General features: G+C 38.5%; 1 protein-coding gene across 6 annotated transcripts; it reads right to left on the bottom strand.

The window, feature by feature from the left end:
• Nucleotides 1–541: 541 nt before the first annotated feature.
• On the bottom strand, nucleotides 542–15746 carry LOC148879873 (uncharacterized). 6 transcript variants are annotated; one of them, XR_016104375.1, is made up of 14 exons: nucleotides 15173–15595; nucleotides 13557–13615; nucleotides 12454–12532; nucleotides 11793–11902; nucleotides 9063–9131; nucleotides 7215–7838; nucleotides 5606–6132; nucleotides 5374–5438; nucleotides 3938–4017; nucleotides 3566–3670; nucleotides 2202–2341; nucleotides 1974–2110; nucleotides 1124–1267; nucleotides 542–1029 (listed from the first exon to the last, which is right to left on the bottom strand). XR_016104375.1 is itself a non-coding variant. In XM_088961592.1 (14 exons), exons 1-14 carry the CDS (start codon nucleotides 15342–15344, stop codon nucleotides 891–893), a joined length of 2442 nt encoding a protein of 813 aa, XP_088817718.1. In that variant the 5' UTR covers nucleotides 15345–15746; the 3' UTR covers nucleotides 542–890. The 6 variants fall into 6 exon arrangements, 4 of the variants coding, with proteins under 4 accessions (XP_088817718.1, XP_088817717.1, XP_088817720.1 ...); XR_016104374.1 differs by having other exon boundaries at nucleotides 3512–3670; nucleotides 15173–15594; XM_088961592.1 differs by having other exon boundaries at nucleotides 1974–2102; nucleotides 15173–15746.
• Nucleotides 15747–21348: the final 5602 nt, after the last annotated feature.

Raw genomic sequence — 21348 nt, 5'->3', positions numbered from 1 at the left:
TTATTTTTTATTTTTTTTACGCCAAAAAGTGCTATTCATTCAGTTAAAATGTTCAGTGAACAATCATGGGAAAACCGAGGGAGACAAAAAATAGGAACTGTAGATCAGGTACAAAATGACGATATGTGCCACTTGGTTTCCCAAACAATCATGAATGCTCTATGTTTTTCATTTCCCTCAAGTCAGCTTCTGCTGCATATGTTCAGGTTTCTTACATGTAAATATGGACTTATTTGAATTGTCATTGCATTTACAACTTATAAGCATAATTAACCACCCTAATATTTGAATATTTTAATTACAAGGAATATTTTTGATTCCCATTTAATTTGCCTATCCAAAAAAAATAATTTTCTCAATCACACCAATATCTCTAATCCTGCATTTGTATTTTAGGAAGGCAAGTCTTTTTTTTTTTTTTCTTTTTTCTAATCTTGGTTCCATACAGTGCTAACTGCTGAGGTTTAACTTACAACAGAGCAAACTTGACCGTTGAACTTCACCTCTACAAAAAGCAATTATTTTCAATGGAAACAAAAAAAAAAAAAAAGCCATTGGTATTTGGCACTCTACTTAAATCGTACTGCAGGAAGCTGTGCAGCTTGTTTGTGATCCTCACAAAAGATTCAAGTATTAATCACAACTTTATCAGTGTAATACTATACAAAATCAAAGGTAACTAACAAAGACACTATTATACATCAAAGTAAGCTGGATTCTCACAATACTAGACACTACTGTAGAAGGCGTCTCTTGAACAACTTCTGCTGAGAAAAATAGAGCTGTACAACTTGTAAATTCACCAATCCACTATAGTTAATGTGGCTATCTGTCACTTGGTCCCTGAAACTTACATTGCCCATGGCTGTTAGATCACTTTTCCTCTCTGTTTATCCAACCCTTGGGAAAGAATCCTGCCGAGTTAGAGCATAATCTCCATCTGAACGTTCATGGTTTCTGGTATCTACAGACATCACTTTTGAGCAGAGGAAGAAGAAAGAAGATGTGTATATGGTGACATGCCACAAACTGCAAAGTCATAAGAGAAAAAAAGATGTTAGGTTGTATGCCTCACAGTTCAAATGCATCAGGTAGAAAACGAAGTATTCTCTCTCCATCATACCTGTGCCAAATCCAGTAGCTTTCACTGCTCTCAAGTTTCCAGCTAATGGCAGCCATGGACAATTCAATGAAACCCAGGAGCACAAAAACCCAGTGGAAACGTTTAAATAATGTCTTGATAAGATTACGGACCCATCCTCTCCATCTGCAGTAAACGAAAGTTTTAAATTTCATACATGTAAAGAGGAAAAAACAGTCTTGTTCAAGGAAAAAACAAAACAGCTTATCCAAAGATAATCATTTCTGTTTTCCTCTTCTCATACACAAAGCACAAGGAATATAGCAATTTAAGAAGAATTGCCTTATTTAGGTGATTATGATGGCCTTTACAATGAATGATCTACAAGCACTGGTCAACAGTTAGACAGTAAGTGAGCAGCGAATAAGCCTTTACATGTTTATCTTTCCTGGGACCTTTTCAATTCCTGCCATCATCATGGGATAGCACTCCATATAGTGACAGCTTTAAAAAAGCATTTAAAAAATTCTCACCCATGAAAATAATGATTTTCAGGAAAAAGAAATCACTTGAAGCACTAAAGCAGGAAATGAGAAAAAATGGCATAACAATTTGCAGAAACTGGTAAAAAAAACTTAAGCCATAATAAATGAGTAAATGGATCACTCCAGGAAAAAAACAATTCAGAATATTTTAAGATAATGAAATGAAAGTCATCTCTAAAAGAATGTTTCTCACATAATAATGGACTCAACCAGTGAAGATATCCAAGAAGTTCTTCAACCTTCCAAAATTAAAGAAAATACAGAATTTACCAATATATCTAATCTAATGCTGGAGTGATATGTGCACAATTTATCCAAAAATATCTGTGAACTTTGAAGGAACATACCCATCAATGATATTTAAACAGAAGCCTGTTGACCATGATATTGACCTATGTGTTGTAGAAAACTCTACTAGCCATCCAATAAAAAGACCTAGACTTCCAATGGCTATGACAATAATTATATTGGCAGACCTGCAATGCTAATTAATAACTGGTTAGGAGGAACTTGTACCTACCAAAGAAAATTTTAAGTTTCAAGACAGTAAAACTAAGTCCAACAGTTCTCCTTACCTAGTTGCTCCAGTTGCAGCCATGAGAGCTGTAAGAATTGATACACAAGTATGAATTGCCCTTCTTGAAACTTCATCAATAGCTGCTAGGTACACAAAGGTGCTCACAACAGCCATGAACGAAAGCCAAAAGTCCATAAACTGAAACCAGATATCAGATTACATTTTTATATATAATTTAAAACACAGGCATCAAAGGCCAATTCTTACTGTCTTTGTGATAGGTACTGTGAACCTTCATTAATTATGACAAACTAATTATGGCAATATCTCAGGTACTACTTAAAATATTAAGAGAAAAAGAATGAAACATATTCTTTTCCTGCTGATCTTTTGGACATGCTAACCTTACAACATCTGGTACTTCACTGGATGTTATTTATTTTTGAACCTAAAGTATATACAGTTATAAGATCTATGTAGTTTAGGAAAAAAAAATTGTCCTGAAACACAAAATTTCCATGGGTACTCTAAGTATGGGTATATTATTTAGAGGCATTCCATAAGAACAACCATTCCCCCCTGGTTTGCTCCCTTTTTTTTTACTGTTCCCATCATGCAGATTGAATGCAATGTCAACATTTATGGGAAATTGTTTAAAACTCACCATGAGTTTTCAGTATTTCTCTTAAACTCACCACAACTTTTCAAAATGTCTAAAACTCACCATGTCACTAATTTGACGTAAAACAGATTAACGGGTGTTAATATATTACCATTTTAACCTTCATAGAAAAATATAAATTGTAGAAATTTCAAACAAAATAAAAAACTATTTTCAAATTATAGAAACTATAGAAATTGAAAAACAAAATCAGAAAATAAAAATTGTAGAAAAAACACCAAAAATTATAGAAAAACAAAGAAATTATAAATAAATAAAAAAGGAAAATTTATAGATTGTAGAAAATAGAAAAATGTAAAAAAAAAAGAAATTATAAAAAAACATTGAAAATTATAACAAAATACTAAAAATGCAAAAAAAAACGAGAAAATTGAATACTGAAAAAGACCATTTTTTCTCTAACTCACCATTCAAGGGTAATTTGGTCTTGAAAATTGTTATTTATGCTGACATGAACATCTCTGTTAAGAAGCATTAATGGTGCACTAATGGATGGTGAGTTTTGGAAAATAAAAACTTACTGACATGGTGAGTTTTAGACATTTAGAAAAGTTGTGGTGAGTTTATGAGAAATGTTGAAAACTCATGATGAGTTTTAGACAATTTCCCAATGTTTATAAACTAAAACATATGAAATACTTTGGTTAAGATGTTGAATGATCACAATGATCGGTTAAGTTAATTACATTGGCAACCATTAGGCAAGGGGCATTTTCCCCCCCTATAAAGAACTCGTGTACCTGCAAAACATGAAAGGAGAGAGCACACCAAGTGCCCACATCACATGCATGATACAATCCACTTGAAATTCCACTAGATGTGAAGAGCACCCACTCTGCAAATTCCTGCAGAGAGCAATAAATGAAGTTAATCACAATGTGGGATAGGAATATAACTAGTTAAGAAGAGAAATGGTTGGAAAGTCATTGCCTAGTGTGATGGTACATCTCAGCCTGACAAGTATCAGAACGTCAATGTGGGTTTGAGTCTGAAAGCCACTTTGTGCTAACAATGCATTGGGTAATGGCTCTGAACTAGATATCAGTAGGTGTCAAGTTTTTAATTTCTGAGTTTACAAATAAACTCCAGTATGCATTTCAAGTGAACCTTACCTTTTTCCGAAGGGCCCAAAATGCTGGCAACAAAGCTGCTGCATTTGATGAGATAAGAGCAATTGACTGCCATATATGTCCTACATTATTTTTCAAGAATGAGTGAATTAGATTACAGATAAAGGGATTCTTTAGAAGATGGAAAAAATATGAACACATATTACATCACATGACAAATAAAGTAAATTTAATGGAAAGATCAGGCCCAAATGATGTTTCCCTTGGAAACTAAACACTAATAATGGGAGAAAATAACTATTAGAGTTGGGCCTTTCATTATGAGAATGACAGTTTTGTTAAATAATTTCAGTGGGTCTTTGTGATGGAAAGTAAATTGCTTTTCTTCAATAAATGAAGTAGACTTTCCTTTGTGAAAGCAAGTAACTGTTTCATTAAACTTCCTCACTTTTGACCAATGAGACATCCATACATGTATCAGCTTGGCTGCCAACAAAGTTATTATACCTTAAAAGAAAGTTCCATTATATTGGACACAGAGCCAGGACAGTTCCATTATATTGTATCAGCTTGGCTGTCTGATTTTGTGCTAATTCAAAATTTCTTTTCCAGGTTCATTACACAATTCTACCAGTAGGGATCAACATTGGATAAGGCCTTTTATGTGATACAGGATTTTGGTGATATTACTATACTAAAAAAGGAAGCTACCTGATAAGCAAAGGATAAACAATATAGAAAGAAGAAATGAAAACTAGGTTGAATAAAAAACTAGCACAAGAAGCAGAAGGGTTTATTATGACCTACCAAAGCACCATTCTTCTCCAAATGGTCTAAGATGAGACTCATGAATCATGACTCCCAAGGGTTTTGATTTGAGTCTTATTTCTGAATCCTTTTCTGCAAAAATCTTATGTTTTTTTTTTTGTTTGAATCCTACGATTTGATTCATAAATCTTATGTTTTATATGATTCCTGTGATTCACTACAATTCAAATAAATTCAATTAAGAATTAGTTTTCATTAGCCGTTTTTTTTTGTTTATAAATAATTTTGTCAAGGGAAGCTTTTTTAAAGCCCATAGAAGAAAATAATTTGTTTATGTTATTTAAGACCAAACATTAAGTTTATTTTCCATCATATGTAGGTTAAAGAGCCATTGCATGCAGATTATTTGACTTTCAAACTTGATTATATCATCTTAGGCTTAAATTGCACAAGTGGTAAGTTTTATTGTTATAGGTACATATATGGTAGATATGGATTAAATATAGAGTAAAACCACATTCCTATATATATATATATATATATATATATATATATATATCCTTTAGTGTATAAATAATTATTTTTTGACAAATTTGCAAAAAATAGAAACAATCTTACGATTTACAATATGATTCATGATTCAATATGATTCAACTTTCTCTACGATTTATGATACAATTATGATTTTCAAAACATTGTTACACACTTACCTTCACGTGAGACGATTTCAACACTGCAATCAAATCCCCCATGGTTCCGATCACAAGAGCAATAGCTGAGAATACAAAGACAAGGTTAAAAAATGATAGATTACCAAGCTTCCACATGTGGGCATGAGAGGGGGTCATGGGAGATAAAGAGTATGTGATTCCCCTAGGAAGAGGATAAACATATTTATAAATCGAGAGGCTTAAAAAATAAGCACATAGCAGAATCTAATACCTGTATAGTGTCAAACCACTTGCATCTACAACATTCTGACATGTCCCATGACTAGAGCATTGTTTTGGACATCTCTCAATAGAAATTGACATTGTAGTCTGATGTTTGGAAGGATTACCATGCCTTAACCCAAAACTCCAAGTGCCTTCTTTAACATATAATATATAAAAATTGGCTCTTTTTTCACTAGAATCATACAATTTGAAAAACATGGACGCATTGCTATTACTTGTCCTGTTTGCGTAATAGTAATCCCAGGTATCTTTAGAAGGTAATCCACCAAACCTGGCATATATTTGATATTCCAATTTTATATCTGATTTTAATTGGACATGCATATTGCCTCCTGCTGCACCATGAGGAATGTCCAGAAGAAAGTAAGTCCAAACATTATCTAATTGGTCCCCAAATGAGAAGTTGCTTAAAAGGGGCTCCAGAGGGAAATTAGCCGACTCCAAGGATATCTTTTCATCTATTGGCAAATAATAAGACTCAAAAGGAACAGAGGGATTTTTCCTAAGAATGGTCTGCAGAAAATCATCTCAGCCAGTCAAAACATATTAGAAAATAAGCTGTACACAACATATCAGTCAAAGCAATCATCTTTTCACTATGAGTGCATGATAAAAAGATGTAAGTTTAAGTTAATGAAACAAATGTATTCTAATATATCATGTATATTAGTAGAAAGAGACTGTGGAAAGATGCTTAACCTTCATCCTAACCATTTAAAGCATATACAAATCAATGGATAAAATATAGTGAAGAAACAATAAGATTGCATGCCATGCATTTGGATATTATAATATAAATCCAGAAGGCTTAATGATTTTCATCAAGGATCCTGGTAGACTTATATATGAGAAGCAAATTTATGAACAGGGCAAGAGACCCCAACTGGTTTTTTCATCTTATTTGAGTTAGAATGATTTAGTAATAAAAGCTGGATGAAGCTTCCCTGACAAGCAGGTGCAAAATAACCAGGAAAATGACAACCATATGTTCAAATCTTGTGGGGTTTTGCTAGTGTGAGTGAGAAATCCTTAATGAGATGCCCACTCCTACAAATTCACACAAAAAGAAAAAGAAAAAATGACAAAAGGAACAAGGTAGTGAAGTTCCTCCAAAATTTTATACATTCCAAATCTAACCCAAGAAGGTCCTAGTCCCTCTTTGTACCATGCCTCTGCATACATTATCCCCCTTTCCCCCCTATGCTTGTGCATGCCCACATTTTGGGCCATCTCTCTCTCTCTCTGTTTTTTTTTTTTTTTTGAAACTTGACGTTTTGTGTTTTTTACTCATGCTGGCATGTATAGAGTGAAAAATAAAGAGCCAGAAAACACCTGCAAAAAATGAAAATTTATGCATCTTGCTTATTAACATTATTTTTTTTTTTTGATAATTTGCTCATTAACATTAATTGAAACCATATATTTCCTAAATCCTATATTCATTATCAGTCACCAGCTCATATACCCTTTATCATTCATGTTTCCTTCAAACTTATGGTTTACCAGTTAGTATAGTAGGCTAACACGTCTCTGAGAAATTCACAAGTTGAAAAAACAAAATGAAAGTAGAGAGAACATGTATTCATCAATCAAACCTGAAGCACATATTTCTGCCATGTACAATTTGGTCCTGCCTTTCCAATGGGACATTGAATTACTTGCCACTCCATGGAATAGCAAAGATCAGCATTAACATTTACATCTTGCATCTTTCCGTGTACCTCTGACTGATAAATGGGTTGAATACTGAAAAACCAGCGACCAACCTTTGGTGAATTAATAACCAAAGGTGCTTGACTTATATCACTTGAATAATCATGCAAATTTGTCAAAGGAATTGCATCATGTCGAGCATAACACATCAAGACAATTCCACTGGTATTTTCTGTCTTATTTGCAGCATTTGTTTCATTGAAACTGATATTTGTGGCCATAATTGTCAATTGTGCAGCTGTCCCTACCACCTCCAGAGAGTAAATTTTTGGTTCACCATCCCTGTGGCATGCGGACTCATAAGAACTTCTGCAACCAACAAAACTTTCCACTGTCTGGTTGTGCATATTAACATCTAAAAGATATTTTGTTTGCTTGTAGACACCAGATATATCACATCTAAGCGGGTCAACTGTCTGGTTGCAGTACGGGCCCCATGTTGTTGAAGTTGTGCACCCTTCTACACTCACATTGGCACTGATTGAGTATGTTGGACCTCGAATTATCTGCATTTTTACCATAGTAGCAATGATAGCTTTTAGGTCTCACATTATAAGTGTCATTGTGAATGGATGAATATAAGTAACAAAAGTTTCTGAAAACATTCGCTAAAGACATGGTTGGAAAACCAAGGACCTAATACTGTGAAATAAGACATGTTCATGGAAAGGAAGAGCCTTTCTCAACAGTTTTGGGGATTTCTAGTAATACTATTAAGCCTCTGAAACCCAAGCATAAGAATCTGTGAGTGGTACAGGACTAGTTAAGCAAAACATAATACAGAGAAATCATCAAAATAAAGAATAATTGTTTTAAAAACTAAGTAGCATACCATTATAACCAGCTGTAAAGCTGTAAAGCCTGCGATGTTATATGGAGTAGAGTGTTGGGCAGTCAAGAGACAGCATGTCCAACAAGTGAGTGTGGCAGAAATGTCAATGTACGATGAATGAGTGGTAAAACTAGAAAGAACATGCCAGAAATGCAAACATTCTGAGGAACCTAGGAGTAGCTCCAATAGGTGATAAAATGAGAGAAAGTAGATTGACATGGTTTGTTCACGTGCATAGAAGACCATCCACAACATCCATTAGAAGTGATCTATTACAAGTTGAAGGGGCTAGAAGAGCTAAAGGCAGATAAAAAAGGACATGGGTTGAAGTAGTGAGAAATGATTTAACTGCTCATAATTTAATAATGGATGTAGCAATAAACAGAATGGAGTGGCAAAACGTGATTTATGTAGTTGATCCCATATAGCTGAAACAAGGCTTAGATAATGATGATATCATTGTAACCATAAATTAGAAAGCATATTTCACTTTAAACCTCTCTTAATGACAATATGGGATTTTCCACAATCTAAACTTTTTTGTTTTTTTCCTTTTATTTATAGTCTGTGGTTGCAAAAAAGTCCTTAATTTATAATTAATTAATTATAGCTCCTATAAGAGACGTTTCTCATACTTAAATTTTCTATGGCTTCCACATCCTCCTCCCCCAGGCCCCAACTAGGTTCTATTTATTTCAATATCATCAACACAAAGTTCTAAGGTGGCAGAAGCATTCCCACCTCAAGTAAAATTTGGGTTTAAAAATTTGTGAGCATTATTGAAATTACTTATATGCTAGGGAGAGAGTGGACAGAAAAAAAAAGCTCAAACTAGGAAGAATGTCTCAAAGTAACCATTATAGAAGGCATACATAAACTCATGGTATGAAATACTCACCATTTTAGATTGTGTTCTCACAGGTCCAATGCCATTGAACAAACCAACATACCAAACTCCTGGAGAGATCTGTAGAAAAAACATCCATCTTCAATCATTATTATTAACCAAATGATATAGATGAAAAGAAGAAAACAGAAATAAAAACAAAAATGAAACTTACTCTTCTTAAGCAACATATAAACCATTCTACTCAAACCCAATTGCCAGACTTGGACCAGACATAAAACCATTTTGGCCACTGTGCTACAGGTCAAATGGTTAACTGTCCAGTTTGACTGTCCGTCTTGCTCAAATGATGCAACAAAAAAAAAATAGAAAAATAGAAATGGTTTCAGATTATCCTTTACAACTATTTTACATCAAAGTAAGCATAAAATAGTAACTATTGGAGGTTACAACAACTATTAAGACATGTATAAGGGGTAAATTTGACCAAGTTTGCCAGTTCCCAGTTCTGATGGTCCAACCATCCACTCTAGCCTGCGTCTGACAGCACTGATAAAACCTTCTAGTTGATAATTCAGAGATAAATATGATTGGGCAGAGATACTAGGACTGGCAGATAGGGATTGCAGTCAAAATATTTTTATTAGGATGCACACTGGAACAAATATTTCAGATGTACTCAACCTAATTCACAAAGCCGTATCCCAACCATATGGAGTCAGTTATAACAAATCCTGTTTTGTCACTCCATTCTATCAAGGATTCAAGAGCCATATCTATTGTTAAATTGTAGGCTGTCACATCATTTCTTGCTATCTCAACCAACCAGTGTCCTTTCTGGAAGCTCCTACATTTCCTATACCCTCTAACTTGTATCAGATAAAATTTGACTTCATTGCTAAGTACGACCTAAAAATCACCAAAACCATAATTTGCTAATGAATTTAATAATTATTGACTGTAATATAATCAAGTAAGATGCCTTGAATGGTCGATTAGTGTACACTACAAGTGGATTTTGAATAGGTCCTAGATTCAGGTCTCTCAAACATTGCTTGTAATTGATTTTTGAGACTGATTTTTTTGAGAAAAGGTAAGGTAATTTTATTAAAATTCAACAAGAGAATACAACAGCAGCCCTCACAACCAGAGCCAGATACACCAGAAAAGAACTCAAGAGCAAGTTACAACTCTAGCAGACTTCTAGCTCTCAACTGAGCTCCTAGAGCCGATGTGTGAAGGCCTTTAGCAGATGCTACCCAAGAGACCAGCTTGCCAAAAGTGAGCGAGATTAACCAATCTGCTTCTTTAGCTTCATTCTGGAAGATCCTTCTATTTCTCTTGGACCAGACTATGATTTTTGAGACTGATGGATGGGGGCCAGAGCTTGATTTGGATCTTCTGATTGGTCAGATTTACCTTGCAGTAAACAGGCTATTGAGTGACCTAAAGCCAAGATGATAGGTCAATCCATAGGTTCCATAGGTTGAGTAAACCATCTTAACCTATTGGGAGTAGGAACCATGGCGGAGCTTAAGTTATATAATTTATGCCCTAGAGTCTACAGGTTGAGTGACAAGGATATCATGGCGAAGGAATGTTCTGAGGAAAGTAGGGAGCAGATTGTATATCATCCAGTTTCAGATATCCATCACTAGATAGAGAATTGAAGGAATGTACTTACTACTTAGGAGATTAGAGGTCATCTAAAGCAGATGTTTCTTAGCTTGATTCTAAGTGTTGGAAGGAATGAGTTGATGGAATTCTCTGTTATGTTTTTTTTTATATGAATTAATTAGAAGAAATAATGAGCACTTTTAAATAAAGGGTTGTTTTAGTAATCTTAATCCTCCAAAAGTTTAAGTGCTTGCTTGGTTGCTAGGTTTAGATATTACTTGGCAATCATCAACTGAAATCAGGAGGTTATTATATCACAAGTTTATATCTTATGCTTTTGATAGAGCAAAATGGTGGGGTGGGATTTGTGTAGCCAGCCCCAAACAATTGGGATTAAGACTGAGTTGAGTTGAGAGATAAGCTGATGCAGGGCTCATTTGTTCATACAGTGCAGGACGGTAGGGTTTATGTGCAAAGGATTCAAGAAGATGCCCATCACTTGTTTATGCAGTGCAACATGGCAAGGTTCATTTGGGCGTACTTCTCCATTTTCAAACATACAAGGATTGGTCATTTTTTCTCTGATAGGTCAAGGAGGACTCCTTGGCAGCATGAGATATTTTCTCCTTGGTCTTCCATTGCTTGTGGTAGGAAGGTTAACACCTCATGGAGCATTATTCCTTTACCTGTATGCTGGGGGTATTTGGAGAGAGAAATAAACACATTCTTTTAAAGTAAAGGTTCAATATAGTAGAATAACTGTGGTCGATATTTGCTCAATGTTGATGGCTGGGTTATTGATTCATCCTGAGATTGAAGATGCTAATAGAGGAACATATGGTTTGGACTTACTGACAAGTGACAACATTAAATGTTGTTAATGAGAATGGATAGGCTCTAATGAGCAGAATGGATGAATGGGATAGGTGCTTCCACTCTGACTTCAGTGGGGTAAGATTGATTACAATAATGATTATAAGTCATAGTTCCAGTATCATCAAGGATTTATTTCCATGAACATAGGATTCATATTGTCAAAACCTACTCTCATGAACAACTTTGTATCACTGAATATCTGTTGTCAAGATGTGGAGAAAGGAGATTGGTATCTGTACAGATAGAAATAATTTATCATTTGTTACATGCACACAAATTTTAACTTGCCTGCTCATTTGTCAATTTAACCATCATATTTTTCTGCAAAAGATGACAATGTTCCACATTTGAAAGATTTTGTAAACCTCCAACAGAACCGTCAGAGAAAAGATCTGATGCTGCAACAACAAAAGTGTCTATTGAGCTAATAGTAATCAACAAATGGTTAAACATGAAAAGAAAATATTAAATGGTGAGATAGAGTTCACACAAAAAGTAGCCCAGAAAGTTTTTAAATCATGAGAAGAGGTTTATGCAGAAACTGATAATCTTGCTCATACAGCAGCAGGAATGCTAACAACTGGAAAGTTTTAACAGTAATCCAAGGCATTACATGTTATGCATCAAGAAATAGAACTTCCCAGAAGAAATTTGGGAGAAACAGCCAATGCTTAAGGTGGACCTGAATCTCAGATCACATTTCTTATAACTCATACAATGGGATAGGGCTGTGATGCATGAACATGGCCAAAATGGATATGTGGAAATCTATGTGAAACAGTAAATCGTGAAATGATTACCATTGGGTCATACGCCTTTCCTTAAATAGGTTTAGAAAACCAACTAACCATATCCTGACCCTGCGCTTATAATATGCTGCAGAGTTTGGAAATAACAACACATAATATAGGAACATGGAAGTGGTGAGAAACTATTGCATAACTTAAACCTTTTAAAGAAGTATTTGTAGCATCTGGAAGAGGAGGACTGCCATCTCGTAAGCATATCATGGGGATCATACTCTTATCCTGCAGACAATGTGAATCATGAGCATAGTGCCGTCAATGGGCTGAATCTTTTCCAGATTAGGGTAAATCCACTCCCAACTAATAAGTAAATGTCTAGAACCAGTTCTGAGCCAGACCCGACAGGATCTACAATTGGGACTATCGAATCTGGCCCAATAAGACTGGATTGTAATTGTTAGCCATACTTTTAACCTGCAATTCAACAATAAACCTACTTGTTTGTTAAACTGACATATTTGAACATCATAATATGATAATATCACAACTATATCATAAGAAAAATAGGTACCTTTTAAACAGGGGGCATCTTTGTGATATGCCAATACACATATACATGATTATATATACAACTAAATATATAGTTGGTTTGGAACAACCAAAATGAATAGCGGCCCAATTATAATCAGGAAACATAATGCATGCCAAGACCCTTTATAATTCGGTCAGTTCATTTCAGGTCTGTTGGGTCTTCCTGACCCATTCTCAGTCCTACATGGGCAAGCAAGACAATAGAACCAGAGTGGGGACAAACATGGAAATATGACATTTGATGGATGGATATTTCATATACTTTTAAAACCTAGATCACATGTTCATTTGGTCAATTAAACAAGCAGTCTAATACAGTTGGACAAATGCACTGACTCAGGTCAACAGATGATATCAACTGAATATAAAATATTTAATTTGAGGTTCCATTCGGTAGTCTAGCAAGCTGAGATGAAATGTGATTCAACAGCTCAATCTGTTTTTATACATTTTAATTGAAGTTTGTGATCAGAACAAACTGTTTGGAGGCCCAGTTCCTTGCATTGATCCAGTCTGAGCATCCTGCCTACCCTGCATTTGAATGCTTATATGTTCTGAAGAATCATATATTTATATTTTATGATATGAATTTCAAAATATACGACTGATATTGGAAATTATGAAGAAAATTTGAAATTCAAAATAACAATATCAGAGAAACAGTGAGACCTGCGATGGCCATCCTGATTCTATGAAGATTGGAAAGCATACTTACAATATTCACATCTGACTTGAGTGAAATTGACAGTGAAGCAAACCAAGGTGGAAGATCAACTGAATCAATGAGTAAAAAAGAGAAGAAAAAAATAAGACACTTGAATCCAATGGTAAAGCCAAAAAGGAGGTCCCTAAGAATTGGAAAGTGAGAGTCAAAATCTTGGATAAATAAACAACTTTTTTCAGATTTCTTCCTCTATTTGACAAGATTAAATACAAGCTAAGCACATTCTGTTTTCTCTTTGTTTATAAACAGTAAAAATAATAAAAAATGAGTTATCAAGCTTGAACAAAATCTCAAAGAATATGTTGGCCCAGAAAGACAACTTCAAGAAGAGCTTTGGTAGAACCATACACAGCTGTCTATAACCAGCATAGACAAAAATGGAGGTATCATGAACAGAAGATAAAGCAGCCAAACAGAACAATGGACCAAATTCACAGCAACCATATTGTAACCCCAAAATGTTCCCGAATAAGACGTCTGAACTATCATTCTCAACTGATACTGCATTAGTTCCCCTTATCTATTGAGTATGTATATGTCAACTCCTACACTAAGTGGATTGTCCCTGTAGTGGGATATATCCAACTTTGTTTGAGCTTTTCTGAGCATTTCACAAACTTCGATTCACATAACTGGAGTTATGAAGCACCCTTTTCAATAGAAATATTGTGTTTGGAGTACAGCTTACAACATTAAATCTGTAAGAACATATCTTCTTGCAGAAAGAAATGTACAATCAATCAGATGACGTTTCAAAATACACGTTAACAATAAAAGACTGAACTCCATCCATTACAGTATTTTCAAATCCACTGCCTTGATATCACACCCACTACATGAGCAATTAATTTATCCTTAAACTTCTATAACATTACTTGGAATAGAACATTGAATGTACGAATCAAACTTTTTAATATTCACTGGTATTCGGCTCTTCCTATCTGTAAAAGTGCACTATAAGCTTTAACAACAAAATGGGGGAAGAAGAAAGAGCAAACTGAAACGACAATTACGTAGAAAGCTGAATAGAGAATCAGTAAGACTATCCAATCAGCTAAACGAGTCCACATAAACGTTGTATCAGAAAAAAGAGTAAACGATTCCAAATATTTTCCTTAGACTAACTTAGTAGAACACCCTAAACACTACAAAAAAGAACATCGGAAAATCGAGATGAAAAAAAGCTGAAGGGAAAGAGGAAATAATGTTCATCACTTGCTCCCATCCTTGTACATGCTAAAAATAAAAACGGAATTTCCGAATTAACACCACGACTACTCTATAAAACGGTAGAATACTCTATAATGAAACTGCTACGAAATGCTTGTAAAAAAGTACATTAATTGTCAAATAGTAGAAAGCAAAAAAAAAAAAAGAACATAAATCAATCCCGCATCACAAGGATCAGTTAATCGATTACTTAAGTGTGTCCTAAAAAGCCTTAAAAAAAGTGTCCTAAAAGCAGAAATAGTTTAGCCCACAACCCAATAACGGCCAGAAACTTGGTTGAACAAAACCAAGGAGGTAGAGACCAACAACCGACGAACTAAAACACAGTGAAGACTGAAGAGGAGGGTGGGAAAAGAGAAATAACAGGCAATACGCACCTCTGATGTAACGCCAGTCGTATGGCTTGAGCCTAATATCAGAGTAGGCGAAGGCGGAAACAGTGAAAGAATTGTTGGTACCCTGCTCATCGTATGAAGAACAGGAAAGCAAAAAACATGACGTGAAAACGAGAAGACGGAGATCCAGAGCAGTACCCATAATTGGATTCATTGGGCACCTTGAATCTCATAAAGAATTTTCAACAAGAATAAACGAATTAATTAATTTATATATAAAGGAAGAGCAATGGAACTGTTCTCCAGCGGAGGGGGAAAAGAGAAAAAAACTAAGAGAGAAAGTTGGAAACAAAAAGGTAGATGCTTTTAATTTTAAGTAGCAGAGGAAAACACGGTTCTTCCTCGGCATGCTGGGTGACTTCAAAGTCTTCAATTTTCAAGGCAGAAAACAGATTGATATTTGCATGTTTGTCTTCGAACGACATTAATTAATTATAATAATCATGGAGGGTTAATACTTTATTACTTTATAATCTTACTGATGTAAATAGCTTCTTCAATCTTCATACGTCCTATTTTCTTCGTTTAGACTATGAACAGATTTGGGTTTCCGAAATCCTCACTCTGCTCAAGAGTCGACAGTCAAGACTATACTCCGAGAAGAATTATGGGTTTGATCGGAGGGACCAACGGAGATTTTAGTTGTGGCGACCGACTAGGATTATGATGAGGGCAGATTTGGCCTTCCAGTGGAATTGTGACATGTGATACCTCGTGACAACTAGGCAAACACCTAGCCAACAACTTACGAAGTTGGACCCACCCGGGCATCGGTCTGGTCGGCCTGGCGTGACCTATGCGACCTGTGCGTAGCCTGTGCAACCTGCACGTGGCCTGCGCACGGCCTGCGCGACCTCGCGCGACCTGGCGTGACCTACGCGCGACCTGGCGCGGCATGGCGCGCGGCTTGCGCGACCTGGCGCGGCCTGGCACGTGGCCTGTGCGACCTGGTCGACCTGGATCAGTCTAGCACATGATCCGGCTAAGCCGCCCATAAGACGCCCACCGATAAACTCGGCATGCATCCCCACGAGCTAGGCAGCTCGCCATAAGCAGCATGTCGCTGCTCGCCACTTATAGAGAAGTTCGGTACAGAAGTAGTTTGGCATATTGTAGGAAGATCTCCTGCCTGACGACCTGGCCTAGACACTGACCCGCCGACTGACACAGGCGCCAACCTGACGACCTGGCCTAGACACTGACCCGCCGACTGACATAGGCACCGACCTAACAACCTGGCCTAGACATCGACCCGCCGACTGACGCAGGCGCCGCCCTGGCAACCCGGCCCAGACGCCGACTTGGCCGCCTGACACAAGCGCCAACCTGACGACCTCGAGGAGTTCACCACCGTACCCCGGTTCTGACGGGATGTGACGAGTCTTACCGTTTGGAAGCTTTTCACCCACCTAACCCGCGAGGATTCCGGTATATAAAGACCTCACCCCCCAAAGGGGAGGGGGATGGAAAAAAGGGAGGTAACCCATGCTCTCTCGCTCTCTTGTTTCTCCAATATCATCTTCAAAGCTCTCTACAATCAGAGTGCTAACTTAAGTGTCGGAGAGCCCCCGCCGGGAAAATGCCCCCAGGTCCTCTGATTCAGTTCTCGCAGGTCCCTCAGCTCCGACCGCCTACAAAGAGGAGGAAAAGATGGAGTTCTCGCAGGTCCCTCAGCTCCCGCCACCTACAAAGAGGAGGAAAAGATGGAGTTCTTGCATGTCCCTCAGCTCCCACTGCCTACAAGGGAAAGAAGACCACCTCATGCTGAGGGCAGCCGGATTGCACCGCACCAGGGAGCTCCACCATTCTCTAAGTCACCGGCCGCCTAGCAGGGAGCTCGCCACCAGGCAGTTCGCCCTTAGGGAGCTCGCCACCAAGCAGTTCACCACCGGGCAGTTTGCCACCAGGCAATTCGCCCCTAGGCAGTTCTCCACCAAGCAGTTCACCAACAGACTACAAGGCTCCCATGTGAGTTGACAACCAGGTAGTTCGCCACCAGGGAGCTCGCCACCAGGCAGTTCGCCACCAGGTAGTTCGCCACAAGGGAGCTCGCCACCAGGGAGCTCGCCACCAAGGAGTTCGCCACCAGACAATTCACCACCGGGTAGTTCTCCACCAGGCAATTCGCCCCTAGGCAGTTCTCCACCAAGCAGTTCACCACCAGGCAGTTCACCAAGTAGCTCATCACTAAGGCACGTCACCACCGGGTCAAATAACGAGGTACTTAGCCAAAAAATTTTACATCACAAAACATTGGTACGTGGCCGAAAACGGTTACATCAATTGGCACCGTCTGTGGGAAAACGCTACAAAAAGCTAAGTTTTCATCCTACAAAAGCTAAGTTCTCATCTTACCGAATCTAAGTCCTCGCTTTTTAGAAATTGAAGCTATCACTTTATAGTTTACATTTTTTATGAACTCAAAGACTACGCAGGGAGCTAACGGACTAAGTAGCTCTACCAACCTTACTTTTGATTCAGATAATGCCACATCAGTCATCTCCGCAAGGTCCCCCCTACAAAGATGAGCTCTTCGTGGCTTCCGCGGGAGTTGGCGGCCAACAGACTACATAGGCGCCTTTACCGGTCGAGCCTTCCAAGGCTCCCATGTGAGCTGACAACCTAAAGTTAGTAGTGTTGCCCCCGAAGGTCGAGCTCCTAGCAGCTTCTGGTCGGAGTGGGTGACCGGCATTACGAAGCTGATGTAGCACCATCATAGCTCGACACCTCACAGGCCAAGCCTACGGGCCACATTACTACTTGAGACCCGGTCGCCTCTCTGGCACGGGCAAAGTCAAAGAAGAGTAGACTACGAGTCACTCCCAAAGTCTACGAGCCACATTACTGCTTAAAACCCGGTCACCTCTCCGGCATGGGCCAAAGTCAAAAAGGAGTAGATTACGAGTCACTCCCAAAGCCTACGGGCCACATTACTACTTGAGACCCGGTCACCTCTCCAGCACGGACAAAGTCAAAAAAGAGTAGACTACGAGTCACTCCCAAAGCCTACGGGCCACATTACTGCTTAAGACCCGGTCGCCTCTCTGGCACGGGCAAAAGTCAAAGAAGAGTAGACTACGAGTCACTCCCAAAGCCTACGGGCCACATTACTGCTTAAGACCCGGTCGCCTCTCCGGCACGGGCAAAAGTCAAAGAAGAGTAGACTATGAGTCACTCCCAAAGCCTACGGGCCACACTAGAAATTGGATCAGCACTTACTAGCTTGTTAGCTTACGGGCCAAAAGAAATCTACTCCCTTCGCTGAGTTACTCTCAACTCGGGAGTGGGGGGGTATTGGTGAGTGCAGATTTGGCCCTCTAGTGGAATTGTGACATGTGGCACCTCGTGACAACTAGGCAAACACCCAACCAACAACTTACGAAGTTGGACCCACCCAGGCACCGGTCTGGCCGACCTGGCACGACCTGCGCTTGGCCTGCGCGACCTGGCCGATCTGGATCAGCCTAGCACATGGTTCGGCCAAGCCGCCCATAAGACGCCCACCGATAAACTCGGCATGCATCCCCACGAGCTAGGCAGCTCGCCAAAGGTAGCTTGCCATAAGCAGCATGCCGCTGCTCGCCACTTGTAGAGAAGTTCGGTACAGGAGTAGTTTGGCGTATCGTAGGAAGATCTCTTGCCTGATGACCTGGCCTAGACACTGACCCGCCGACTGACACAGGCGCCAACCTGATGACCTGGCCTAGACACTGACCCGCCGACTAACACAGGCACCGACCTGACAACCTGGCCCAGACACCGACCCGTCAACTGACACAGGCGCCACCCTGGCAACCCGGCCCAGGCACCGACCTGGCTGCCTGACACAAGCGCCAACCTGATGACCTCGAGGAGTTCACCACCGTTCCCCGGTTCTGACGGGATGTGATGAGTCTTACCGTTTGGAGGCTTTTCACCTACCTAACCCGCGAGGACTCCGGTATATAAAGACCTCACCCCCAAAGGGGAGGGGGATGGAAAAAAGGGAGGTAACCCCTGCTCTCTCGCTCTCTCGTTTCTCCAATATCATCTTCAAAGCTCTCTACAATCAGAGTGCTAACTTAAGCGTCAAAGAGCCCCCGTCGGGAAAATACCCCCGGGTCCTCTGATTAAGTTCTCGCAGGTCCCTTAGCTCCGACCGCCTACAAAGAGAAGGAAAAGAAGGAGTTCTCGCAGGTCCCTCAGCTCCCGCCACCTACAAAGAGGAGGAAAAGATGGAGTTCTCGCATGTCCCTCAGCTCCCACTGCCTATAAGGGAAAGAAGACCACCTCATGCTGAGGGCAGTCGGATTGCGTTGCACCAGGGAGCTCCACCATTCTCTAAGTCACTGGCCGCCTAGTAGGGAGTTCGCCACCAAGGAGCTCGCCACCAAGCAGTTCGCCACCAGGCAGTTCGCCACCAGGGAGCTTGCCACCAGGCAGTTCGCCACCGGACAGTTCGCCACCAGGCAGTTCGCCCCTAGGCAGTTCTCCACCAAGCAGTTCGCCACCGGACAGTTCGCCACCAGGCAGTTCGCCCCTAGGCAGTTCTCCACCAAGCAGTTCGCCACTAGGCAGTTCACCAAGTAGCTCATCACTAAGGCACGTCACCACCGGGTCAAATAACGAGGTACTTAGCCAAAAAATTTTACATCACAAAACATTGGTACTTGGCCGAAAATAGTTACATCAGATTCATATTCCCATTTCCACTCTCCCATGCTTTGTTTGGTTGCTATGAATATTTGAAAGAAAGTTAAAATATAATATATCACAAATTTGGTTGAAAAGAAAAGAAAATGCCAATGGGCCTAAAAAACAAGAAAAAAAGAAAATGCTGAAGTTACGTTCTACCTATACCAAATTTAAGTATGTAGGAAGGTAAGGCATTATTCAAGATTAGGTTGGAAAATGAGAATATCATCCTTGGATGGTGACATCCACCAATGAATTTTGCGCACGTGGACAACATAACAATTAGGGATGAATAGATGCTTGATTTAAAGGATGTACATATTGCACGTGCAGTGGGCCTGGGCCCTTCAAATTTTAACAGATATTCAACTCATTCCCAAACAAGCCATTGAGCCAATATGTTTTCAAGGTAAGTGCCATCCCTTTCCTCCCTAACCAAATTACCATTTGGATTTTGTTAACATAAATATGTATGATTCATAGGAATGCAAAGTTGATTTAGTTTTGTAATGATAATTTTGTATAGTGCAAATAGACTAATAGAGTATAAATTTAAATTTGTAGAGTGTATTCTATTTTATGGCCTCATGCAAATACAAAGTTGGTTAAATTTTGCATTGATAAATTTATTTCCTTGCCAAATGATATTTAGCTGTAATGGATGCAAATATGAATCATTAGATTGAAATATACCTTTTTAACATTGATCAACTTAATTAGACCGCAAAGTTCATATACTCTTTTGGATGTAAATTTTGTTCTCATTTTGAATGCAAATATGCATTGAAATTTGTGAAAACTGTCACCAAGGTTCAGAGTATCAGAAATGTTATGTGTATCGGAAAGGCAAATTTAAGAGACGTATCGGGATACGCCTTGGATACGCATGGATACGGACGAAAAATTAAGATACGCATGGAAATACATGGAAATGCTATAAATACTCTAATAAATCATAAATAAACATTAATATCACTAAATATAAGACATAAATGAGCTATTTATGCATAAAAATAACACATTTTAGTGGGTTTTATGAAAAAATATATTATAATCAATAAATGGGAAGTTGGGAATAGAAACATACTATCTAATTATGGACATAATAGATCAAGTAATTATTTTGCATGTTTTATTCTAAAAATTAAATTAAAATTAAGATAAGTAAATATGTAACAAAAAATTGAATGGATTTATGGACATAATAGATGAAATAATTATTTTGCATATTTTGCATGTTTTAAAACACAGAGGCATTCCACTACCTAGAGGGCTTGTATCGTCCGCCACAGTAAAATCGTATTGTATCGTCCAATACAGTGCTGAAACGCACCGATACTCAACGATATGGGTATGATACAGTCTTGATACGACGAATAGATATGGCACATTCAATTTGGTACCATTTACCATGCCAAAAACTTGCTGGAACGATACATATCGGCTGATATGGGCCAATACGTGACGAAATTTTGAACCTTGAC

Source organism: Nelumbo lutea, chromosome 1 (genome assembly GCF_056320005.1).
Source record: "Nelumbo lutea isolate HS-2025 chromosome 1, American lotus-T2T, whole genome shotgun sequence".
Taxonomy (NCBI): domain Eukaryota; kingdom Viridiplantae; phylum Streptophyta; class Magnoliopsida; order Proteales; family Nelumbonaceae; genus Nelumbo; species Nelumbo lutea.
This window is presented reverse-complemented; position numbering and strand designations above follow the sequence as displayed.

Excerpts from the sequence above, each read along its gene's own strand:
- LOC148879873 (XM_088961591.1), bottom strand. The coding sequence starts at position 15,344 with ATGAATCCAATTATGGGTACTGCTCTGGATCTCCGTCTTCTCGTTTTC. Across the intron at positions 12,533-13,556 it reads TCAAGTCAGATGTGAATATT|GATAAGAGTATGATCCCCAT; the intron begins GTAAGTATGCTT and ends CATTGTCTGCAG. Across the intron at positions 1,268-1,973 it reads TGTTTAAATATCATTGATGG|ATGGAGAGGATGGGTCCGTA; the intron begins GTATGTTCCTTC and ends CGTTTACTGCAG.